Source organism: Protomyctophum parallelum (genome assembly GCF_964188405.1).
Source record: "Protomyctophum parallelum genome assembly, chromosome: 9".
Lineage (NCBI taxonomy): Eukaryota > Metazoa > Chordata > Actinopteri > Myctophiformes > Myctophidae > Protomyctophum > Protomyctophum parallelum.
The window spans coordinates 29,575,562-29,596,381 of NC_139706.1; the positions used below are offsets into that span (position 1 = coordinate 29,575,562).

The following is a 20,820-nucleotide window of genomic DNA, read 5'->3' on the forward strand; positions in this document are numbered from 1 at the left end:
CTCTCTGTGTATGTGTGTGTGTGTGTGTGCGTGTGTGTGTGGGGGGGGGGGGGGGATTTGGCAGCTCCTTTGATCAGTAAAGCATAAACAAGAGGGGGCTTCAAAATGGGTCTCTTTGTGTGGGGGGTAGGAGTGCTGAGTCAGGCTCTCTCTGGGCTGGGATACAGAGCAGGCAGGCAGACAGACATACAGGCTGGGATTACTGTAGAGGCCAAGAGAAACCCTGAATCTCACACTTCACTCCAGCTGCACCTAAAATCAGGACTGTAATGGGCCTTTTCTTTTAATATCAAATAAAGGCAGGATTGCATGATTTGGTGGAGATGTGCTTTGGTTTATTAACGAGGGGTTCTTGCATTGTTTGCGTTCTATTTACCACATGCATTGACATAATCCAGTCATGTGTGAGAGTCATAATGATTAATTAATTAGTATTGTCCCTTGTTATAGAAAGAAAAGAAGATCGTTGACAATGCGCTTTCATCAAATAAAAGGGAAAATGCTGGTCTCTAAACAAAACATAATATAAATGAACCGTTTCATGTAAGGCTTACAGTGCAGAGTTGCATAATCATACAGCTTAAGTACGGCGGCCATTTGCATGAAAGTTCTGTGTGTGTGTGTGTGGTTGGTGGGCTTAAAAAGGAGGAAAAAAAAGAAAACAAGTGAATGGTGAGGTTTTAGGTCGTAGCTCAGTCTGCGCCTTTGTCCAGCAGGTGAAAGCTTTGTAAACGTGGCGCCAGATTGTTAAAGCCCCCCGACACTCTGCAGTGTCCGAGCAGCTTCCAGGAAAGTAGGGGGGACCCCCTGTGTGGAGGCCTCGAACTGACCCCTCCCACAATGGAGAGGGTCCCGATTCGGGAGAGGAGGTGCTTCCTGTATAAACCCTCCATCTTAATCAAGCAACAAGTGCCAACAGAACACTAATTATCAATGCCTTCGCAGAACGCCAGACAATGTGGCGGACCCCCCTGCAGTAACACCCCCCCCCCCCCCCCCCCCCCCCCCTCCTGTGAAGACCAGCCTTAGTAGATGGAGAAACCGTCTTGGTTACAATATTTGCATGCAATATTTTGCAACTAAATGTGGTTATATTTGTATAGTTTTTTTCCGAATGGACTAAATGGATTAGTTGGATTAGCCACTGTATTAAAATTTGTTGTACAATGGTGGCATACCAAAAATGGTAAACTGTATCTTACTAATATTATTAAAATGTAAAATTATTTTAATGTGATATTGAAAGGCTGCTTGTCCAAAGCCAGGTGCATTGAGGCAGTGGAATTATGTGTATTTCAATGGAAATGCAGTGTGGATTGGATTGTCTTCCTTTTCTTGTTCTGCAAGTCATCATTTAGTCATGGGTTAAATTGAATGTTTTCATTCAAGAGTTTATTGAAACTGCTCTGAGTCATCTGTTCCTGTAAGTTTCACTTTGTGATAAAACACCCCAATTTAACTACAGTAGCTAATGTCATTGCCTGCAGTTCCTGATGGGCCCTTTGAATCACAGAATCTCAATTATTGGACAGTCTATTTGCAGATTCCTTTATTTTTTAATGATTTGCCATGATCTTTTTATGGTATGTCCTTGGTCTCTTTGTAGTGTTTCTGAATGCTTTCACATAATACCATAAAATGTTGTATGCTTAATTGCTTATCAGCGGACATAAACAGAGGCTTGAAATTTAATTTACCTGTGACAACAAAAAATCTGTGCAAGATTGCGAATACTATAAATTTACCTGTGACAACAAAATATCGGTGCAAGATTGCGAATACTATTATTTTAAAGAAGAATTTCGGACTAGAAATCTTTCTTGCCTTTATTAGTTCTTACGTCCCCACCAAAGAGGTCCAGGTGTTATTTCGTGCAAAAACTCTTTATTGGCTATGTCCCCTACCATAAGCCCTCAATGGTGCTCTCTTCATAATGTAAATAGTATTCCAAGTGGCACACTTTACTACTTATTTCGATGGAAATAAGCAAATTAGCAATAAAACCCAACACCCCATTGAGGGCTTATGGTAGGGGAAATAGCCAACAATGTGCTTTTGCACAAAATAACACCTGGACCTCTTTGGCGGGGACGTAAGAACCTGCTCATAGGCAGCATTTACCGTTTTCTTTTCTATTTGTTTTTCTTTGTTTTAAAAAATGTATGAAATTGTTTTTTTCATCTTTTCTTTTCTAATTTGTTAATGGTCCCGAGCCACTGTTTGAGGAAAACAGTGATTTAACTGTCTTTGTCTCCTTGCAGTCACCTGGATCAGTCCACCACCTGGCAGGACCCACGCAAAGCTCTACTTCAGATGAACCAGGCTGCCCCTGCCAGTCCAGTGCCAGTCCAGCAACAGAACATCATGAACCCAGCCAGCGGTACGCACACTGCACTACTATTTGAGAAGCACTGCATGTCAAGGACCCCCAAAAATGTATTTGGCTGTGGACCCCCATCTCTCTCTCACACACACACACACACGGCACGCGCGCATCCTCTCTTACTGTCAATTATCGCAGACATCAAACTAATTTAGCCAATGCCTTAGCTCTTGTCTTGGACATGCGCACACACACACACACACACACACACACACACACACACACACACTCACAGTCTGAGTTGATATATTTCTATCTAGTGGAATATTTATGGCTTACTAAGGCTTAAGTTGAAGATACTTTGAAAGAAAGTGTTTCATTGAGTAAGGACAAATTGAGCTACTTGCAAATGGTTAACTTGGTAAACGTTCAATAAAACGTGTTTATGGAACAATGATGTAAATGTCACTGCACATTTGTGCAGCCAAATATAGATTACAATTTAGAGTTTAGAGTTCTAGCCCGACAATATTACAATGTATTTAATTATAAACGATAATATTAAGAAATGGATACTCTTTTACAACCAATTTAGACCTGAGAAATTAAAAAAACAATTATGTTGCTATATACTGTACAACTACATAGCAACAACTACCCCAAAATGGATTCCCGTCTTAAAAGGTACAGAAACTATAGAAAAATACGCACATCACTTCATGGAGGTGCTGGGTTCAAAAAGTAACATGAAAAGAGAAGGGAACCTGCACACTCGTATGCTCCAAAAGATAACTTTTATTGACGACGTTTCGAGCCAAGGCTCTTCATCTGGTCAAACCGTTTGACCAGATGAGGAGCCTTGGCTCGAAACGTCGTCAATAAAGGTTATTGAGCATACGAGTGTGCGGGTTCCCGTCTTAAAAGGTAAACATGACAAAATGTGTTCTTTATCATGTCATAAGCATTATTTCCAGGATTTTGTCATCCATTAGTAGTACACCAATACATTACTCCTAGTATTACCCCTTAACAGGGCTGTCAAGTCACAAATCCATGATGTTTGGGACTTAAAGGTATATTCAGTGATTTCACTTAATTCAAATATCACTTATTTTTTGGATAATCCTCCCTAATATAAATTGTGCTGACCATATAAGGAGTTCCTCCCTGTCCCCAGTGAGCCCCCGAGGTCAAAAAACCCTAGTTTCGCTTCAGGCTTTGGGTGGCAAAGCCTTCATCCAATCGGGATGAGAGGGGCCTTCCTCCAATCATGATCGAGTGGGGCGGGCCTTGGTGCACGTGCTGTTGGTCTGTTGTACTTCCCCCACTGTAGTGCGTGTGTATGTGCACATCTTGTTACTGGGGCGGACCAGGGTTTTTTTTCCAAATCACTGAATGCTCCTTTTAAGTCGAGTCAAAGTCTTAAGATTGCAGTTCAGGAATTATCATCCCCATAATGGAATATCCACGGCAGCCTGCCAGTGCCCAGCCAGTTACCAATGTTACTCCAAACAAACCCCACAGAAAGGCACAACTGTGCACAAAGCTGTAGGGTAGACTTGGTCTGTGATAATGATGCTTTTAAAGTTGCAATGTTACGTGATTTATAAATGTATAAATTAACCAATTTAATTGGTTAGTTCGATTAAGTGTTGCACCCCCTAATTTCAATACGGTTTTGTAGAGTAGATATGGATGCAGTCAGTCTAGTTGTTACATGTCGCAGCGTTGCAGTGTGCATCAGATCTGTCCAAGGGGCAGGAATTTTCCTTAGGAGGGGTGAGACAGAGGTAGAACGTGACTCGTCCTGTACGATGTGTTTGGGAACTCCTTGACTGACACCGTGGTATTAGTTTATATAGTAGGGGCCTACTGTATCTAATGCTGACGAACCAAATCATTCCAATATTCAAAGCTTCAAAAACATTTAGTTTTTTATTTTCAATTATTTTTTTCAATTTTCCAAATACCTGATATACAAGCTCACAACGCATTGCAGCATGACATGTTGGGAGCTTGTAGATCTGCTACCCATCAAAGCCTCGTGCTTGAGCTCCATGATTCATGAATCACTTGACTCATTATTTAATTCTGTGTGATTTTCACCCCATGCTTCATCAAGCCCCTGTCCAAACACCTGCTCCTCTTCCTACGCAGCGAATGGACGTCAACGTTACGTCTCCCACAACCTGAACTTTTCACCTGTTCTTCTCCTCTAGGTCCTCTCCCTGAGGGCTGGGAGCAGGCCATTACCTCAGACGGAGAGATCTACTACATCAATCACAAGAACAAGACTACGTCCTGGCTGGACCCCAGACTCGACCCACGCTTTGGTGAGCTCATACAACTTGTTATCAAAACCATTTTCACGTCAAGCACCCCCAGATCTGTCGTTGCTTTCAAACTTTTTTCTCTTTCCACAAACTAGTGACTTCATCTTGCAACGGTGTCATGCGAAAATTGCCGATCTACTAGATCGCAACGTGCCGCGAGCTTGTAGATCGGTTGTTTTGACTATTTTTGAAACAGTTGAAAGTGAAAGTGCTCATGCATCTGTGCTTGTTTTTTTTAAATGATGAAAGTATTATCAGAAGCTTGTGACAAAAAAAGAGCAAACACTAGATAAAGTGCCAATCGGCACAGGTCTCCACCAGGATTCTTCCTCAGCCTAGTGGGAATATGCGTGCACAGTTTCATCGCAATGGGACGCTGCGTTGAGGAGTTGTGGCCATTTGCTACTCCTGAAAACTGTAGGAGCCAATCGTGGCCAATCAGGATGGAATATGAGAAATCAAACAAACCTGTCTTGATCACATGACTATGGAGATCATGTGTACCGATTTGCGTGAAATTTGGATAAAATCTGAAGGAGTAATAATAGAAAATGTGTTTTACATATGTGGGCCTCCTGGTGGCGCTATAAAGAGCAGATGTGAAAAATTCCAGACAAAGGTTTTTCCTTGGCCTCTAGGGAGTTGGCATACAAAGTTATCCACAGATCCGTGCAGTTAGAGGTAAAAACACTTTTTGGCCAGTTATAGCGCCACCTTGAGGCTGAGTTGAAATTGTTCATGTGGCATTTCGTCCTCGGCCTAGTGGGAATGTGGGTGCACAATTTCACGGAAATCACGCGATGTGTTCATGATTTGCAGCATTTTGTTTGAAACTGAGCACTCCTGTGGACAAAATCTGTAGGTGTACTGTGCACATTTTTTTTTTGCACAAAGCGGCCTCCTGGTGGCGCTATAACAGGCCGTTGTGGAAAGTTTGGGGCAGAGGTTCATCGTTGGCATCCAGGGAGTGTGTGTGCAAAATTTGGCATCGACCGGGTTAACGGTGGTTCAGATTAGCTGTACACGGACGGACGGACGGACGGACGGACGGACACACACACGGACGGACGGACACACGGACGGACGGAGTGCAAAACATACTCTCCCCACATGCCTTCGGCCTGGTGGAGACAACTAGTATCGACAGTGAGGAGGAAGGAGGCAAATATAGAGGGTATGCGTGTGACATCCATCATCAAACCCGGAAGTTATTCAGGAAAGCCTACTGAGTGGGAAAATAATACTTTCTGGCTTTGATAGCCCATACATCCAAACAGAAAAGATTGGCCATTTGAAAATAGCCGATCTACAAGCTCACTGTGAGCTACAAGCTCACTGTGAGCAAATTTGAAAACTTGTGAAACGGGCCATTTTGGATAATGTGTACTTTATACTTTTGGTACTTTAAGTACATTTACTCTTAATACTTTTATACCTCTTCTCAAGTAAATGTTGTGTTCTGGACTTTTACTTGTAACGGGAGTATTTGTACATTGCAGTATTGATACTTTTACTTAAGTACAAAATGTGAGTACTTTTTCAACCACTGGCATTCAGTGTGATTCATAGTTCATCTCACCCCAGTCGTACATTGTTTTGTAGTGATGAGTCGGGCTGAGGCACCACGTCTTATAATCAACGTTTAACATATCTCCAGAACCCTGCTGCTACTAGGTGCCTGGGAAACACACACAGACACACACACACACACAGCACCTAACCTTTTGTTTGCCATTTTGGTGTTTCAGCAACAGCTGAGTCGCTCATTAATGCTCCTCCAGCCACCTCCCCGGGCTAAGCTAGTATTTCACAGTTTAGTCTGTCTGTACGTGGGCACGGGCAGGGGACTGATGGACAGGTCGAAGTACGAGTGAAACTGTACAATAGAGTTGGCGTTGTGTCACTCACCTTACTATTTCTCTATCTCAATCCATCTAAATGGTTTCTAATCTAAACCTAAATATTAATCTTTTTATTTGGGGAGAAGGAGAGGTGTTGGACAGTAATGAATTTCCTTGGAGTGTTTCTTTTTTCTTTTTTTTTAGTAGTCCTTTTTTAAAGTTCTCTCCAGCCATGGGAATGAGCTAATCCTTGTGCGGTGCCAGGGAGGCTCACACAGGGAGATGAAGGCTCCTTGCTTATGTCACTCTGACTCATTTACGCTTGAGGTGCCATCCCCTTCATTAGAGCCACCATTCCCCAGGGAAGCTAGCTCGCCCTCGTTTGACAAAGGCAACATGTGTGAACACGCACCGCAGCCTGTTATCTTGTTTAATTTTAGCAGTATTGTTACCTAGCTTAGAGCAGTTTTTTCCCCTTCTTCTTCTACTTCTCCCCCCTTGCAAGTAAATGCGTGTCCCACTCCCTAGACCGGGCAGGCGGGGAAGTGCAAAAACATGGAGTGGGTTAGAGAGGACTGGGGCAGCTGGGAAGAGGAGGCAGCTCAGATGGGATAAGCTCTTTGAAGATTTATAAGTCTTGAACACACAAGCCTGGTGGGCCCCTGAAAGAGAGCGGGAGAGAGCTGCGTTAACTCATTAGGTGCCATATTGTCCAAGTTGACTACATTGTACATGGTTTTAAATCATCGCTGCACGTCATTACGTTATAGGTTAAGAAATGCAAACCTCACTCAACTGAGACTGTGCAACAGTCTCAAAGGTGGGAGGACCAGCAGGAATATTATGCTTGCTATTTCATGAGTGGCTATTCACTTTTTTTTTTTAAGTCAGTCTGTCTTCAGAAGTGATATTTACATGGAATGATTTCCTGTGCTGTGCATGGGAATTGGGCTGTGCCGGTTTAGAAATCCTCCACACACTACTGCCTGCTATGTGGGTCTCCAATCGTAAGCCAGCTGCTTTGATAATGGAGGCTAATTTGGGCTTTGAGAAGAGAAGCGGCGCAGCGCCTTTAACTGAGGGGTTGTTGCCGATTGGCTTTCCCCCGTGTGAGGCCCAGCGCAGGCAGGCAGGCAGGCAGGCCCGGCCCCATTCTGCTGCTACAGCCCCAGACAGACTTGAATCACTGCCAGGCCTCTTTATACTGTGGTCCAACTCTTAATCTGTTCCAGACCTTTTCAGTCAAAGAACTCCAATGTGAGGGGGGGAGGAGGGGATGGAGCAGCAGTGGTGGGGGAAAGGAGAGGCAAGGCAAAAGCAGGGGGGGGGGGGGCATAGAGCAGTGGTTCTCAAACATTTTCATGTCAACTCAAAGAGTCCTCCCCCCATTGATATGTTTTCGGCTGTGGACCCCCATTTGAAAATTGTTTGTGCCAGGGGCCCCCATAGGAGGAGAAGAATGTATTTTGTATTAAAAAATGTTCCACGTGTTTTGAAAATGGCAGATAGCTGAAGTATGAAATAGGTTTAAAGATGTTCCACTATTCTACATTTTGCTGGGGACTCCCTGGAACCCCCCTCATGGACACACGCTGGGCACAAACGCAATCGGCAGATATATATATATATATATATATATATATATATATATATATATATATTCATGCACATTGGAATTGGTTTTCACCGGGAAACCTTGACTTGTTTGTTTTTAAGCTCTCTTTTTTCCCCTTACTCTTTCGTCGTAGCCCTTCGCCAGGAGAGTTCGCACATTGTCGGCAAGTGCTGAGTGATGATGTCACTCATGTGAAGTGCTCATCTTTTCCAGCCAGCCGCATGGTAGTTCTTTATGGTCACAACGTGCCGAGCACTTTTCCACTGCGCTGCGGGGATGGCAAAGTCGTTATTTATTTATACATTTAGACTTGTTTGAAAAGCTTTAATCTCACTGATACAACTGTTGCAATTGCTTTGGACAAAAAGTCCAATGATTCCGAATTTTGTTCAAATGAAAAAAGTCAAGTGAAACGTTATATTGAATCCCACATTTCATAATGCAGCAAACTCAATGTCCATAGGATATATCTATCCGGAAATACAACATATGTTTACAAACATTCTGATGGTCTGTTGCTTGCCTCTTTGCCAGATTTATTTTGTTTTGTTTTCCCCTTTCTTCTCATCTCCTTGCCAAGTGAAACAAGCTCCGCTTAGGTCGTCGCTAGTCGCTAGACAGTTCTACCCAAACCTTGCCAGGGCACAAGACGATAAGTGTTTGTATCACATCCAGACTATTTCTCCACTTTCCTTATCCTCAGTAGGCCCACTGATTCGTGGGCCTGTTGCATTTCGTGAAGATGACAGAACTTTGTCCCTCATCTCCTGGGTGGACCATCGAAGTATGGTATTTAACCGTCTTCCTGCCATTGCCGAAGCCCTTCGGCAATTGAAGCATTAATTTGATATTAACGCTTGCTGCCATTGCCGAAGCCCTTCGGCAATTGCCCTTTATTAGTGCATATGATTGATCAAGCCATAATGCTACTCACGTTAGCCGGTTAGCTAGCACTGTTGTTAGCACTGCACTGGATCGTTCATATTAATTCACCGTCGCCATAAGAATCCATTCTATCCGTTTCTTTCAATCGCCTGTATCTCCTATTCCTTGTCCCAGATGGCATTTTTGGTCAAAACAGCGTTTCTTTGACGGCACGAGCCGACGTTGTGGAGTGCAAAAATGTACCGGCATTTTTCGATCATGTAAACAAAGGTTGTCTTGGCAACGTAAAGCTGGCAGGGATAAGCTCACTTCCGGTTGAGGCAAAATGTGGCTTTTCAAAATAAGAGCTCAAATTAAAAAAATGCTGGCATGAATTAGGTCCTAATTTCTCAATAAATGGCAGCAGTAAAAGGGTTAAGTACAACTTTGAGGTATTTTTGAGTGGCTGCACTAATAACTTTGGGGCAGGCCTGTTTAGAGTTTAAATGGACAGGTGGGCCTGTTGAGAACTCTAGTTTTTGCCGGCTCTCGGGGCGGAATGCACCAATAACTTTGGGGCAGGGATGTCTAGAGTTTGAATGGACAGGTATCAGTCAAAAGGGAGACATCGAAGAGGAAGGGTGGATAGGGAAGGATCAACATATGGAATGTCAGAACAGGTTCTGACATATATCCATATATGGAGATCTAAGGGTTTGAGGTTTGAGTACAAAGTACAGTACAGTAATAACAGACCTACAAGCTCACAACGTGTTGGGCTTACAGTACAGTACAGCACCACTCAGTTCAGATGGGTCTTATACATACTGCACTATATCAATTTTTACTCATCTACAATTATTTGACAGCTTTAGATTTATTATAACAAAACCACATTAACCACTTATGCCCTATTTTGGACTTCCGCAGTTAGTGTAGTTAGTGTACCTGATGTACAAGCTCATAAAAATGTGTCCGCGACCCACAAATAGGTTTGGGAAACAGTGCTGTAAAGTGTCCATCTCAACTGACAGACTGCCAACTGCCAATGCCCCCATGTGCTCTAATGCTGCCCTGATGGTGAGAGCAATCAGGGCCGACAAGAGCCCTGTATCTGACGGAGATAAGAGATGTAACGCACTGCTTCAGTTGTGTGTGTGTGTGTGGGGGGGATCAAATACTTTTGAGGATCAAATGTCCCCACAAGTATGGTAGAATGTGTGATTCAGGTTAGGATTAGACTGAGGTTAGGTTTAGTTAGGGTAGGAGTTATGCTGAGTTTGTACTACCAAAAATAGTCCTCACAATTCAATTCAATGGATCTTTATTGGCATAAGAAAACATACGTTTATGTGTGTGTGTGTGCGTGTGCGTGCGTGCAATCGGGGTGAGCCCACTGCAGTCCAGCCCAGGCAGGGCGGGCCTCCAGAGCTTCCCAGGGAGAGCCCAGGGCCCATTCAGAAACACAGATAGTGTAAACAGACAGTGATTGAATGGAGATGAGAGAGAGGGGGGGGAGTAGTGGTGGTTTTGGGGGCTATAGTGGAGGGGGCAGGAAGGGGGACACTGTAGACAGAAAAGCAGCACCACATGAAAATTGTGGCTCCGGCCCGTCGATGGCTTTGTTTTCGCCTCGCGGTGCCTCAGGCTGCATAAATAAACAGTGCTCCTCATTGGTTCAAACGACTGCAAACACCCTTATGGGTTTGATCGCCTTTTAGTTTCTTCTCTTGCGCTGCTTACGGTGATAAAAACAAACGGCTTGGCCTACTTTGCATTGATTGCCACAATTACGTGTTGTTTTTCACTGATCTTTATTAGAGCCAGCGCCCCCACCCCTCAGATCACCCCAGACTCCATCTCTATACACACACACACACACACACACACACACGCCCCGCTGGGATACGGAATAACAATAGATCTTTCGGGGAGTCTTCAGGTATTCTGAATTCATGATTTTGTTTTGAGGTACTTGACTTCAATAGCCCTTAATGGGCTCACCTTGGCTGAGCGAGTGCTTTGGAAAGTAAAGACAATAGCAAACAGTGTTTACATGGCAAATCCCTGTTGTAGTTGTTCGTCACCCACAGGGCGTAGCGAGTTGAATTGATTCATTGCACTCAGCAGGGCTAAACAAAAGCACACACGACGCAGAGCCGAGCCTGGTTTTATACTTGCTCTATGCTGGGTGTCTGGCGCCGAAAATAGAAGATCTACAAGCTCAAGAGATGTCGTGCTGCAATGCCGCACTGAGCTCGGCCTGCAATGTTTGCCGCGAGACACGATGCACAACCAAGTATATAACTCTGGCTTTATGTACTGTGCGTGTTGATTAACGCATGCAAACAGAAAACGTCAGGGCCGGTCAGTCAAATCTGCTGCTGGGATAATCTGTTACTTGTTTTCAGAGAAACAAAAACCGCTCAATGAGGATCACTCATGACTGATGCAATGTACAAAAAAAACCTCCGCACAAAGCCTTGTCTCAGTCAGCGAGTGGGAGGGAATCAGGTCTTACAGGAATTAATTGTTCTTTGAGACTTGGCGCAAACCCTCCATCGGGAGTTCCCTCGCCCCACGCAACCTGCTACACTGGCTCTGCTCTATTATGTGCTTCGTGTCAGACTGAATGCTGCAGATCGAGCAGTCATGTCGACTGCGTCAGACTAACGCAAGGATATTCTATATTTGACTCCTGACTATACTGGATGATGGTCTTTGTGAAATTCCCTTCGGGGACTAATCAAGTTTTGGCTTTTGTCGGTTATGATATGCTTGTTGATTTAGCAATTTTGGATTCAAGCTGCTGATAGCCTCTGATATTTTGATTTGTAACCTCTTTCTTTCACACTGCCACATAATTCAATAATAATAATAAATAAAAAACACTCATTAGAAACTGGTGTAACTGAACCCCATATATAACCACGCTATCCCAAACGCTACATCTTATTTATTATATATATTTGTGATCTTGCTCTTATCTGTTACCTGTACCCATCCTGTTTCACACTGACTGCTGTTGCTGGTACGACGCCTGAATTTCCCCATAGGCAGTGGTGGAAAGTAACTTAATTACATTTACTTTAATTAGGTACTTTTACATTAATTTAGAAAAAGATTTCAACACTTTATCCTTTTACTCCACCACATCGTTGACTTAGAGGATGATCAAGTGGGGCGTTAATTTACAAAAGTTAAAACATGGAGATAACCTATCTAACTTAAAAGCACCCACTGTTTTATCTGGTCCTTATCTTCCCTCTTTAATCTTTCGCTACAGCCCTGAACCAGCAGAGGATCTCCCAGAGTGCCCCAGTGAAGCTGCACGGGGGGCCGCCCCCCGCCCACAGCTCGGTCCTGGGGGGCAACGGCCAGCTCCGGCTGCAGCAGATGGAGAAGGAACGGCTGCGGCTGAAGCAACAGGAGCTGCTCCGTCAGAGACCCCAGGTCAGGAACCACATAGCCTGGGATCCACCTATGCTTTCTATGGCATAGACAGCTCCCGGCAGGATCCGCCGGGAGAATCTAGACACAGCTGCGCGACATGAAACTGATTAATTAGAGCGACAGAGAGAGCGGAGTGTGTGTGTGTGTGTGTGTCAATTTAACAAAGGTGCAGAGACGATCAGAAATCAGCAGAGAGTGATCGACGTTTGCGCTACTAAGGGGGGGGGGGGGGCTTATAGGTCTAAAACACTTACTTTTACATGGGGAAGGTTGTGTGTGTGTAGGGGGGGCACCAATGTGTAATTGCGTATCCAGTGAAGTTATTTAGTCACAAGCTCTTGTTAATACTTTTCATTGGTTAATAAATATTTGCAAAATCAATAGATTGTGGTCAAACAGTTAAGGTGGTTGCACACCGGACGCGTTTTCGGAAAACCGATGGTGAAACGCAGCTAAAAATCCGAAAAGCGTGCTCTGTGTGCAGGGACCTTTACTGTGAAATAAATGGGACAGCTAGCATTTTAGCCGTTGTCTCACAAAAAACTGAAACTGGCTAGCTGACCCATCTCTCAGTAACTGTTTTACCTCATTTGTTTCCATTAGGAAGACATTTCTGAGTAACAGTAGGGCAGATTTAGAACTGCTTTCAAATATTTGACCAAAACCGCAGGATTTGCGATATCAAGCCCAGAACTAAAAAACAACAACTCCTGAACTATCCTTTCTAACTTGAGTTTCAGTGTGTAACTAGAAAAAGTGCCCTTCTGGGCACAGGTCTCCACCAGACCAGGATAGGAATGTAGGACATTGCAGCTTGGCTTCATCTAGTGGTTGGATAAAAGGGCAACAAAAGTAAATTAGAGGTAAAAACACTTTTCAGCCAGTTATAGCGCCACCTTGAGGCTGAGTTGAAATTGTTCATGTGGCATTTCTTCCTCGGCCTAGTGGGAATGTGCGTGCACAATTTCACGGAAATCACGCGATGTGTTCATGATTTGCAGCATTTTGTTTGAAACTGAGCACTCCTGTGAACTTTGGAAGCCAATCTTAACCAATCAGGATGGAGTCTGAGAAATCTGAAAGACCCGTTTCGTTGAATGGCTCTAGAGAGACTGTGTACCAATTTGCGCGATGTTTGGACAAAATCTGTAGGTGTACTGTGCAAAAACTTGTTTTGCACAAAGCGGCCTCCTGGTGGCGCTATAACAGGCCGTTCTGGAAATTTTGGGGCAGAGGTTCATCGTTGGCATCCACGGAGTGTGTGTGCAAAATTTGGCATGCAAAAACTTGTTTTGCACAAAGCGGCCTCCTGGTGGCGCTATAACAGGCCGTTGTGGAAATTTTGGGGCAGAGGTTCATCGTTGGCATCCAGGGAGTGTGTGTGCAAAATTTGGCATCGACCGGGTTAACGGTGCCGGAGATTAGCTGCTCACGGACACACACACGGACGGACACACGGACGGACGGACGGAGTGCAAAACATACTCTCCCCCCATGCCTTCGGCCTGGTGGAGACAATGAACCCAGTCCATTTAGGAATACCACAATAGGCCACAAGACCAGTTTACTATACAAAGCTATGTTGTAGCTATAGTCTTTACAGACATAATATGCTATTACAGATGATATCCAGGGTTTGTACTGTTGGGGAATCCTTGGTCATGGTCAGCAAGGGGTGAATTATGAATTATTCCATTTTTGTTCTGTAAATGGTTAAATGTGCTGTCTTAGCGCTCAGTGCTCTTAAAGGTGAGGGCGGGTAAATGCAGAGGACAAATTTCACCCCAAAGGTTTCCATTATCATTGAAACTGACAGAAATACGCCTGAGAGGTGTGCAAATCTTTAACTCGAACGTCATATTTATGTAAGAACAGAAAATCGGTTTTGTCTGCTGTCGAACAAGGGATTTTATTTTGTTAACCACTGCTCAGGGTTTTTGGCCGCTCTTGAACAAGGGCTTTTATTTTGTTAGGGCTTGCACTGCAGTGAAACTTGCAGTGAGTCATTGTGTGGTCACTTGATTGCTTCCTGACAGCGATGTGTCACACACAGAGCAGAGCCGCCCACGCTGGGCGGTGGAGCCCAGTTAGGCCCCGTTTACTCAAGGCCGTGTCAGTTCAGCAGAAAACAGCACTTTCTGATTATGAATGAGGGTTTCCGCTAGCTTTGTTTACCATGCCATTCACTGCAAGCTGTTGAAAGGTTCCCTGTCTAGGAAGTATAGGGCTAGAACTATCAATTATTCTCTTAGTGATTATTCTATTGTTTTATAAACAAATATATTGATTAGTCCGATTAACCACTTAACTTCCCTCTTAGTAAACTGGATCTGAGTTGGCTTTGTAGTTTGTGCTTGGACAGCTTTTTTCACTCTACACCAAATCTTTGTCAAAAGTAGCCGATCTACAAACTTGTAGATCTGATATTCTTTTGTGCTAATGCTCCCCCAGAATCGGGTTCTGGTTTTCAAGTGGTCATTTTCTAGTATAGTTGTGGTACATTAAAATAATAGCATATCTGAGTGCTTCTAGAGCTTGTAGTAGATGTGTGCGTGTTGAAGGATAGAGCCCTGGGGGACTCCGGTCATACAGTGTTTAAGTGGTTCATATTGTCTTTATTGAGAGAGCTGGCTATTCAGGAGTTCTTTCTGACAACAGCATGTGTGGATTTGAATTGCATGTACAATACAGTCTAAAGACATGAATGTACAATACAGTCTAAAGACATGAATGATTAACTGGTCTGACGGACAAAGGCACTGATTAAAGATAAAATTAGTCAATAGATGACTTAATTAGCTCGGGGACAGGGTAGCTTAGAGGTCACCCATAACAGAACATGTCCTGGTCCTTTCCCCACTGCATTTACAGTATCCGTTGTGCTCGCATGAACCCTATAGCGTCTGATAGAATAGGATATTTTTACAGATAGGCTGACATGACTTGCCAAAATATGATAGAATGGCACATGTTGAGATTATTCATGAAAAAATATAGTTTTCTGAACCCATCGGCGTCCATATTCTGGATGGTGATCTGTTGTTGTCGGTTTGTAGATTGGCTATTTTCGGCAAGGATGCTTAGTGTTGTAGGGGGGGAGAAGGTGCCTTGTATATACGCCTGGGGGCTCTTCAACTAATTATAGAGGGTGTAAGTGGTTAATGAAACTAGAACTGAAATGAGCTGAACCTCAGATAATCCAAATTGGCCTTTCGACCAGAGGTCATAATGAACGAGAACCATGGAGATGTGACGATAAACTACATTCGATATCTTTGGAATCGATGGCACGTGTACAAGCTTTGCACTTCATTGCGATTCAACATTACATTTAATTCAAATGGCCTCCAGAGCCATTTTGAAACGGTGAGGTCGTATCACATTTGCAAAGTGAATCCTGAACAGTATCTCTGGGTTAAATCATTAGGAGGGTTGCAAAACCGCGTGGGCGAACCGTAATCTTGCGTTAATACTCGACACACCCGAAGACGTGTGTTCCAAAAAAGTGCGACGAAAGCCAGTTAAGATCTGTCAAACTGCGCAGTGGCAGATGGGCAAAAATAGAGATATAAAACCATAAAGGATGTTGTTTACAGTACACAGGGCTGGTTGTAAAGCCAATGTCTTAATCAAAACCTGACTGTTTATGTGCATGCGTGGGATGTGAGGATAAGGCCTTGTTGCTCAAGCAGGAAACACCTTCAGATGAACTGTTCATGTAAAATGTACACACGGGGCACGGTGGCACAGTTGGTAGTGCTGTCGCCTCACACCTAAAAGGTCCTGGGTTCGATTCCCGCTGGCGGCGTGTTCCCTCCTCCGCGTCATCAGTGCCCATACCCGAGGCGGGGGTTGGCGAAAGGGCCTTTCTGTGTGGAGTTTGCATGTTCTCCCCGTGTCCCCTAGGGTAGATACCCTCACAAAAACATGCAGTAATCCTGGTCTCTAAAATTACCTCCCCCTGGCCAGCCGGGGCGCCTGATGGAGGGGAAAGGAACTGGTTGGAATAACGTGTCCCTTGGCTTCCACGCGCTACGTCCGGCCGGGGAAATTCCCCTCTGTCAGGTGAAAAGAAGCAGCTTGGACTCCTCATGCATAGAAGGAGGCATGAGGTCAGTCCGCTGCCCCCCCAGGTTGGCAGAGGAAGTGTAGCGCCCAGGATTACATTAGATAATTGGCACTGGGTGAAAAGAAAACTGGGTTACAAAATCGTGGGATAAAAATGTAGAAAAAGAAAATTTCTTTTTCTCCCTCCGCTAAGCGGAAAATCGTGGGGTTTATCTGAGAGATCATTGCGTCCACTTCCCTCTTTTACCACCAGTAAAGGGAGAAAAGCCAGCATGAAGTATTCAACATGTTGTTTCCTTTTGCTCTCGAAATTATAGTGTCTTTAACTTGGCCTACTCCTCAAGGACGTACACTTAGAGAAAGGACATAAAGAACTGAAGTCTGAAGTGTGACCTCAGTTTTATCCCCTCACTGCTGCTGCCTGTGTGCGGAAAACAAATCTCTCCAAACAGTAGTCGGTCTGTTGCGTAATTGGAAACTCGGTGTAGAGAGGGAGAGAACGGGGACACGGTGACCCGGAGCGTATGTGATCCCTGAATGAAACATTCTATACCATAGACGAGGGCACGGGAAGAGAGAGTCACGGGACAGCAGGTTCGTTCAGCACACGTCAGTGATCAATATTTACAAGTAGTCTCTGAGGAGCTAACAGACGTCCATCGCCAGCAGACCACCCTGAGTTGTAAGGGCCCTATTTTCGCCAGTTCCCCTTACCCCTTATCCCTAAACCTTTTTGCCTTTTTTCTTCTTTTTTTTTTTTACATTTTCAAATAGCCAATTTACAAGCTCACAATGTGTTGATGTACATCGGCTAGTTGAACAATTTTAAAATGTTTTTCAACATGGTAAAAAAATAAAAATGACATGGTGTATCTGCTAAGTAGATGACACAATACATTGTTCTCTTTGACATGCATCTTTACTGTTAGATTCTTCTCCCTGCTCACTCTGGGGGGGGGGAAAGATTACAAAAAGACAATGGAGCTTGGTCAAAAAAACTAAATTGACCCTTACAAGTGTGTTTACTCTGACAATATATTATGGAACAAAATGGACCCTAACGGGTACGTTTGATTACATTTCTATTCTGTCAGTGTCAAGAGTTAAGGGGAAACCTTGCCATTTAGATGATTGAGAACCATTGCTCCGTCTATACCAGTGGTCCTTGAGGAGGTTCCACGTGATCCCCACCTAAATCATGGAGAGTGAAAATCAAAATAAAGTGTTTTAAAAAAAAAAAAATCATGGAGAGTGGTAGAGTCAGTGGTAACCAAATGGACCCTTATAGATCATTAACTCTTGAGAGCGTAATATATGAAACCATTTGGTTTCATTATACGCTCTCAAAGTTCAATTGTTGTTAAACATCTGCATTACTTAAATACTTAATATACAAGAACTCTATGCCATGGATGGCCCCGCTCAGTGTTTTTGTTTCGTTCTGGGTTGTAGGAGCTCGCCCTACGGAACCAGCTCCCCACCAGCATGGAGCAGGATGGCGGTACTGTGAACCCAGTGTCCTCCCCCATGGGCCAGGACGCACGGACCATGACCGCCAACAGCTCGGACCCATTCCTCAACAGGTTGGTTTGGACGCATGCACGCACGCACGCACGCATGCACGCACGCACGCATGCACGCACAGTTTGCACACGCAGCCACATGAGTGTCTAATAAAAAATGACTCGAAGCAGAACATCGCTTTCTCAAGATGTTTGTGGGAAAGCCATATTAGAAAAATTATTATTTTTATTTTTCTTATCAAGATTTACCAGAGAAAATATTCAGGCTGCAGATTGAATGGGTGGTGTCTTTTGGTCTCGTACATTAGTGTCTGAGGTGTTGATTGGTATGGATAGAGAACAAGCTAGTAATACCACAATGGAACGAGCAATACCACAATGGAAAAATACTGTACAAAAAGTAATGGTATTACAATATACTTACGGTACCAATAAAAGTACAGATTCCTTTTCCCACAAAATATGGCCAATCTACAAACTCACTCATGCATTGTGATCTGGTATTTCCAAAGTGTAACATGGGGCTTAAGTAAGTGGCTAATTTTGGAATAATAATCTAAATCTGCAGTAGTACAGTAATGTAGTGCATGTGCTTACGTTACTTTCCAGCATGTGAGTGATTTCAGTACTGTGATGTTATTCATTATCCATATGTGAGGAAAGGTTCAGCCCTATCTGACCTCTATTGATGTCCAGTGTAAATTAATAGTTTTAAAAAAGTTAAACATTAAGGCCATGATGTTGACCTTCCCCGGGTCATAACGGCTATGGAAAGTTTTCAGCCCAACCTGAGCTGGAGTGTGGACATACATGAAAGTATATATTTTTATATTGGGATATATTCCGAGTACGTCTTCCACCAACTTGATAAAAGATGACATCAGTCTCCCTGGCTGGGTCTTTGGCAGTGGTGGAAAAAGTACTCAAATGTTGTACTTTAAGTAAAAGTATCAATAATGTAATGTAGAAACACTCAATTCAAAAGTAAAAGTATTCATTATGCAGAATGTCCCATTTCAAGTTTTCATGTATAGGAATCTTTTGAAAATCTACAAGAACTTGTCTTTGGTTAAAGTTAAGCTTGTTGGGAAGGCTGTATTCTGTCAGTGTACCTGTAAGTTTAGTTAAGCTTGTTGGGCAGGCTGCATTCTGTCAGTGTACCTGGAAGTTGCTATATTGAGCTTCCAGTGTGAGCTGCCTGTGTTACACAAGTTGTAGGGAAAAAAAAGTTTAGTCTCTGCATTTTGACCCTGTTCACATGGCAGTGACTCATTGGAGCCAGGCAGCTCACTACTCGATTTGTGTGCACAATGTCGACCTCTGGTGTACAGCTTCGGTAGTGCAGGGAACAGCCACTGTAGTGTAAAGCCTGTCATAAAATCACATTCATCATGTGATTTAGATATTAAATGTTCTTTTAGATAATGTTGACAGGAATAATGTATGAGCTTGTGTCAACAGTACGCCTTTGAGTTCCACTGACTCGTCTTCAGATTTAAGTTCAAAATCTAAGTTAAAAAGACCCAACTTTATTAACATGTTATAACAACATGAACCATACTATTGTGGAATGAAGGGATTTGTTATGGGGAGGTGGACCAAGTATAGAGCCCTGGGGGACCCTGGTCAACTTAAGTATAGGGTTTAAGTTGATGGTTTTCAACCAGTGGTCCACTGGTCCTTTAGGGGTTTCCAGGTCTCCAGCTAAAGGATGGAGAGTTGGTAACCGAATGGACCCTTATTAGATCTTTAACTCTTGAGAGTGTAAAATGAAACTAATGAATACCATGTTATACTCTAAGTATTGTTAAACATCGGCTTTAGACTTAATTTACAAGAAATCTACACAATTTGATAATTTGCCTCCTATTGGTACCAACATCAATATAGTATAAATCTTATCCAACAACGACAAAATATTCGAAGTCTTGGGTCTGAGAGGCTAAATCTCATCAAATGGTGGTCCGTGGCTCAAATGCTGAATAAATAATGGATGGTCCATTCCATTATTTATTCAAAAACGGTTGAAAACCGCTCGTTCAAATGAACAGTGTGTAGTCATGATGAAGACTCTACTAAGGAGTCGAAACATGTTGATTCAGATCACCCCTCTTCTTTCATATTTCATAATAATGGTAACCAAGCATAAAAAAGGGGGAAAAAAAGTTCACAAATGACTGGGAGCTACATTAGCTATTTTCTACTATTGTGCAATGCTATTGTACAACATTCATTTTGTCAATTTGTATATAACACACACACATACATGCGGGTGCACACACACTTCTCGATTGCTTGATTAATTGAAAAAGTAATCGATAGAATAATGACCAATAATATAATGGCCTGTCACAATTATTACACAATTGCCTAATCGCAATTATTTGAGAGAATGATTTTTTTTTGCATTATCGGCAATCGTTTCCAAACATGGAACATGGACGTTTTTTATAATGTGTCAGTGATTTCTTTTTAAGTTAATTGTCATATCTGCCCTGTGCAATTTGTGATTACGAAGACTAACCGATAATTGCAACGTTCCACAAACACAATTCAATCGTTAATCGCAATTATTTGTGTCAATTAATCGTCAACTTAAATGTGTAATCGTGACAGCCCTAATAATGAAAGGGGATAGAGATGAACTGCAAACAGGCCCCATGAGAACATCAGTGCAGACCGGCCAATCTAATCTCCCTCACTCCCTCCCTTGTTCCCTCGCTCCCTACCCCCTTCCACTCCCCTCTCTCACAATAGCCTCATTCATCCTGTCCCTACCATATTCAGCCTACATATTTTC

General features: G+C 43.3%; 1 protein-coding gene across 1 annotated transcript in view; it reads left to right on the plus strand.

The window, feature by feature from the left end:
• Positions 1 to 20,820, plus strand: part of yap1 (Yes1 associated transcriptional regulator) — a 38,969-nt gene that overhangs the window by 13,815 nt on the left and 4,334 nt on the right. Inside the window, exons 3-6 of the mRNA XM_083773207.1 lie at positions 2,262 to 2,380; positions 4,543 to 4,656; positions 12,263 to 12,429; positions 17,950 to 18,080. Coding sequence (XP_083629333.1) covers positions 2,262 to 2,380; positions 4,543 to 4,656; positions 12,263 to 12,429; positions 17,950 to 18,080 — 531 coding nt within the window. The remainder of the gene's footprint in view (positions 1 to 2,261; positions 2,381 to 4,542; positions 4,657 to 12,262; positions 12,430 to 17,949; positions 18,081 to 20,820) is intronic.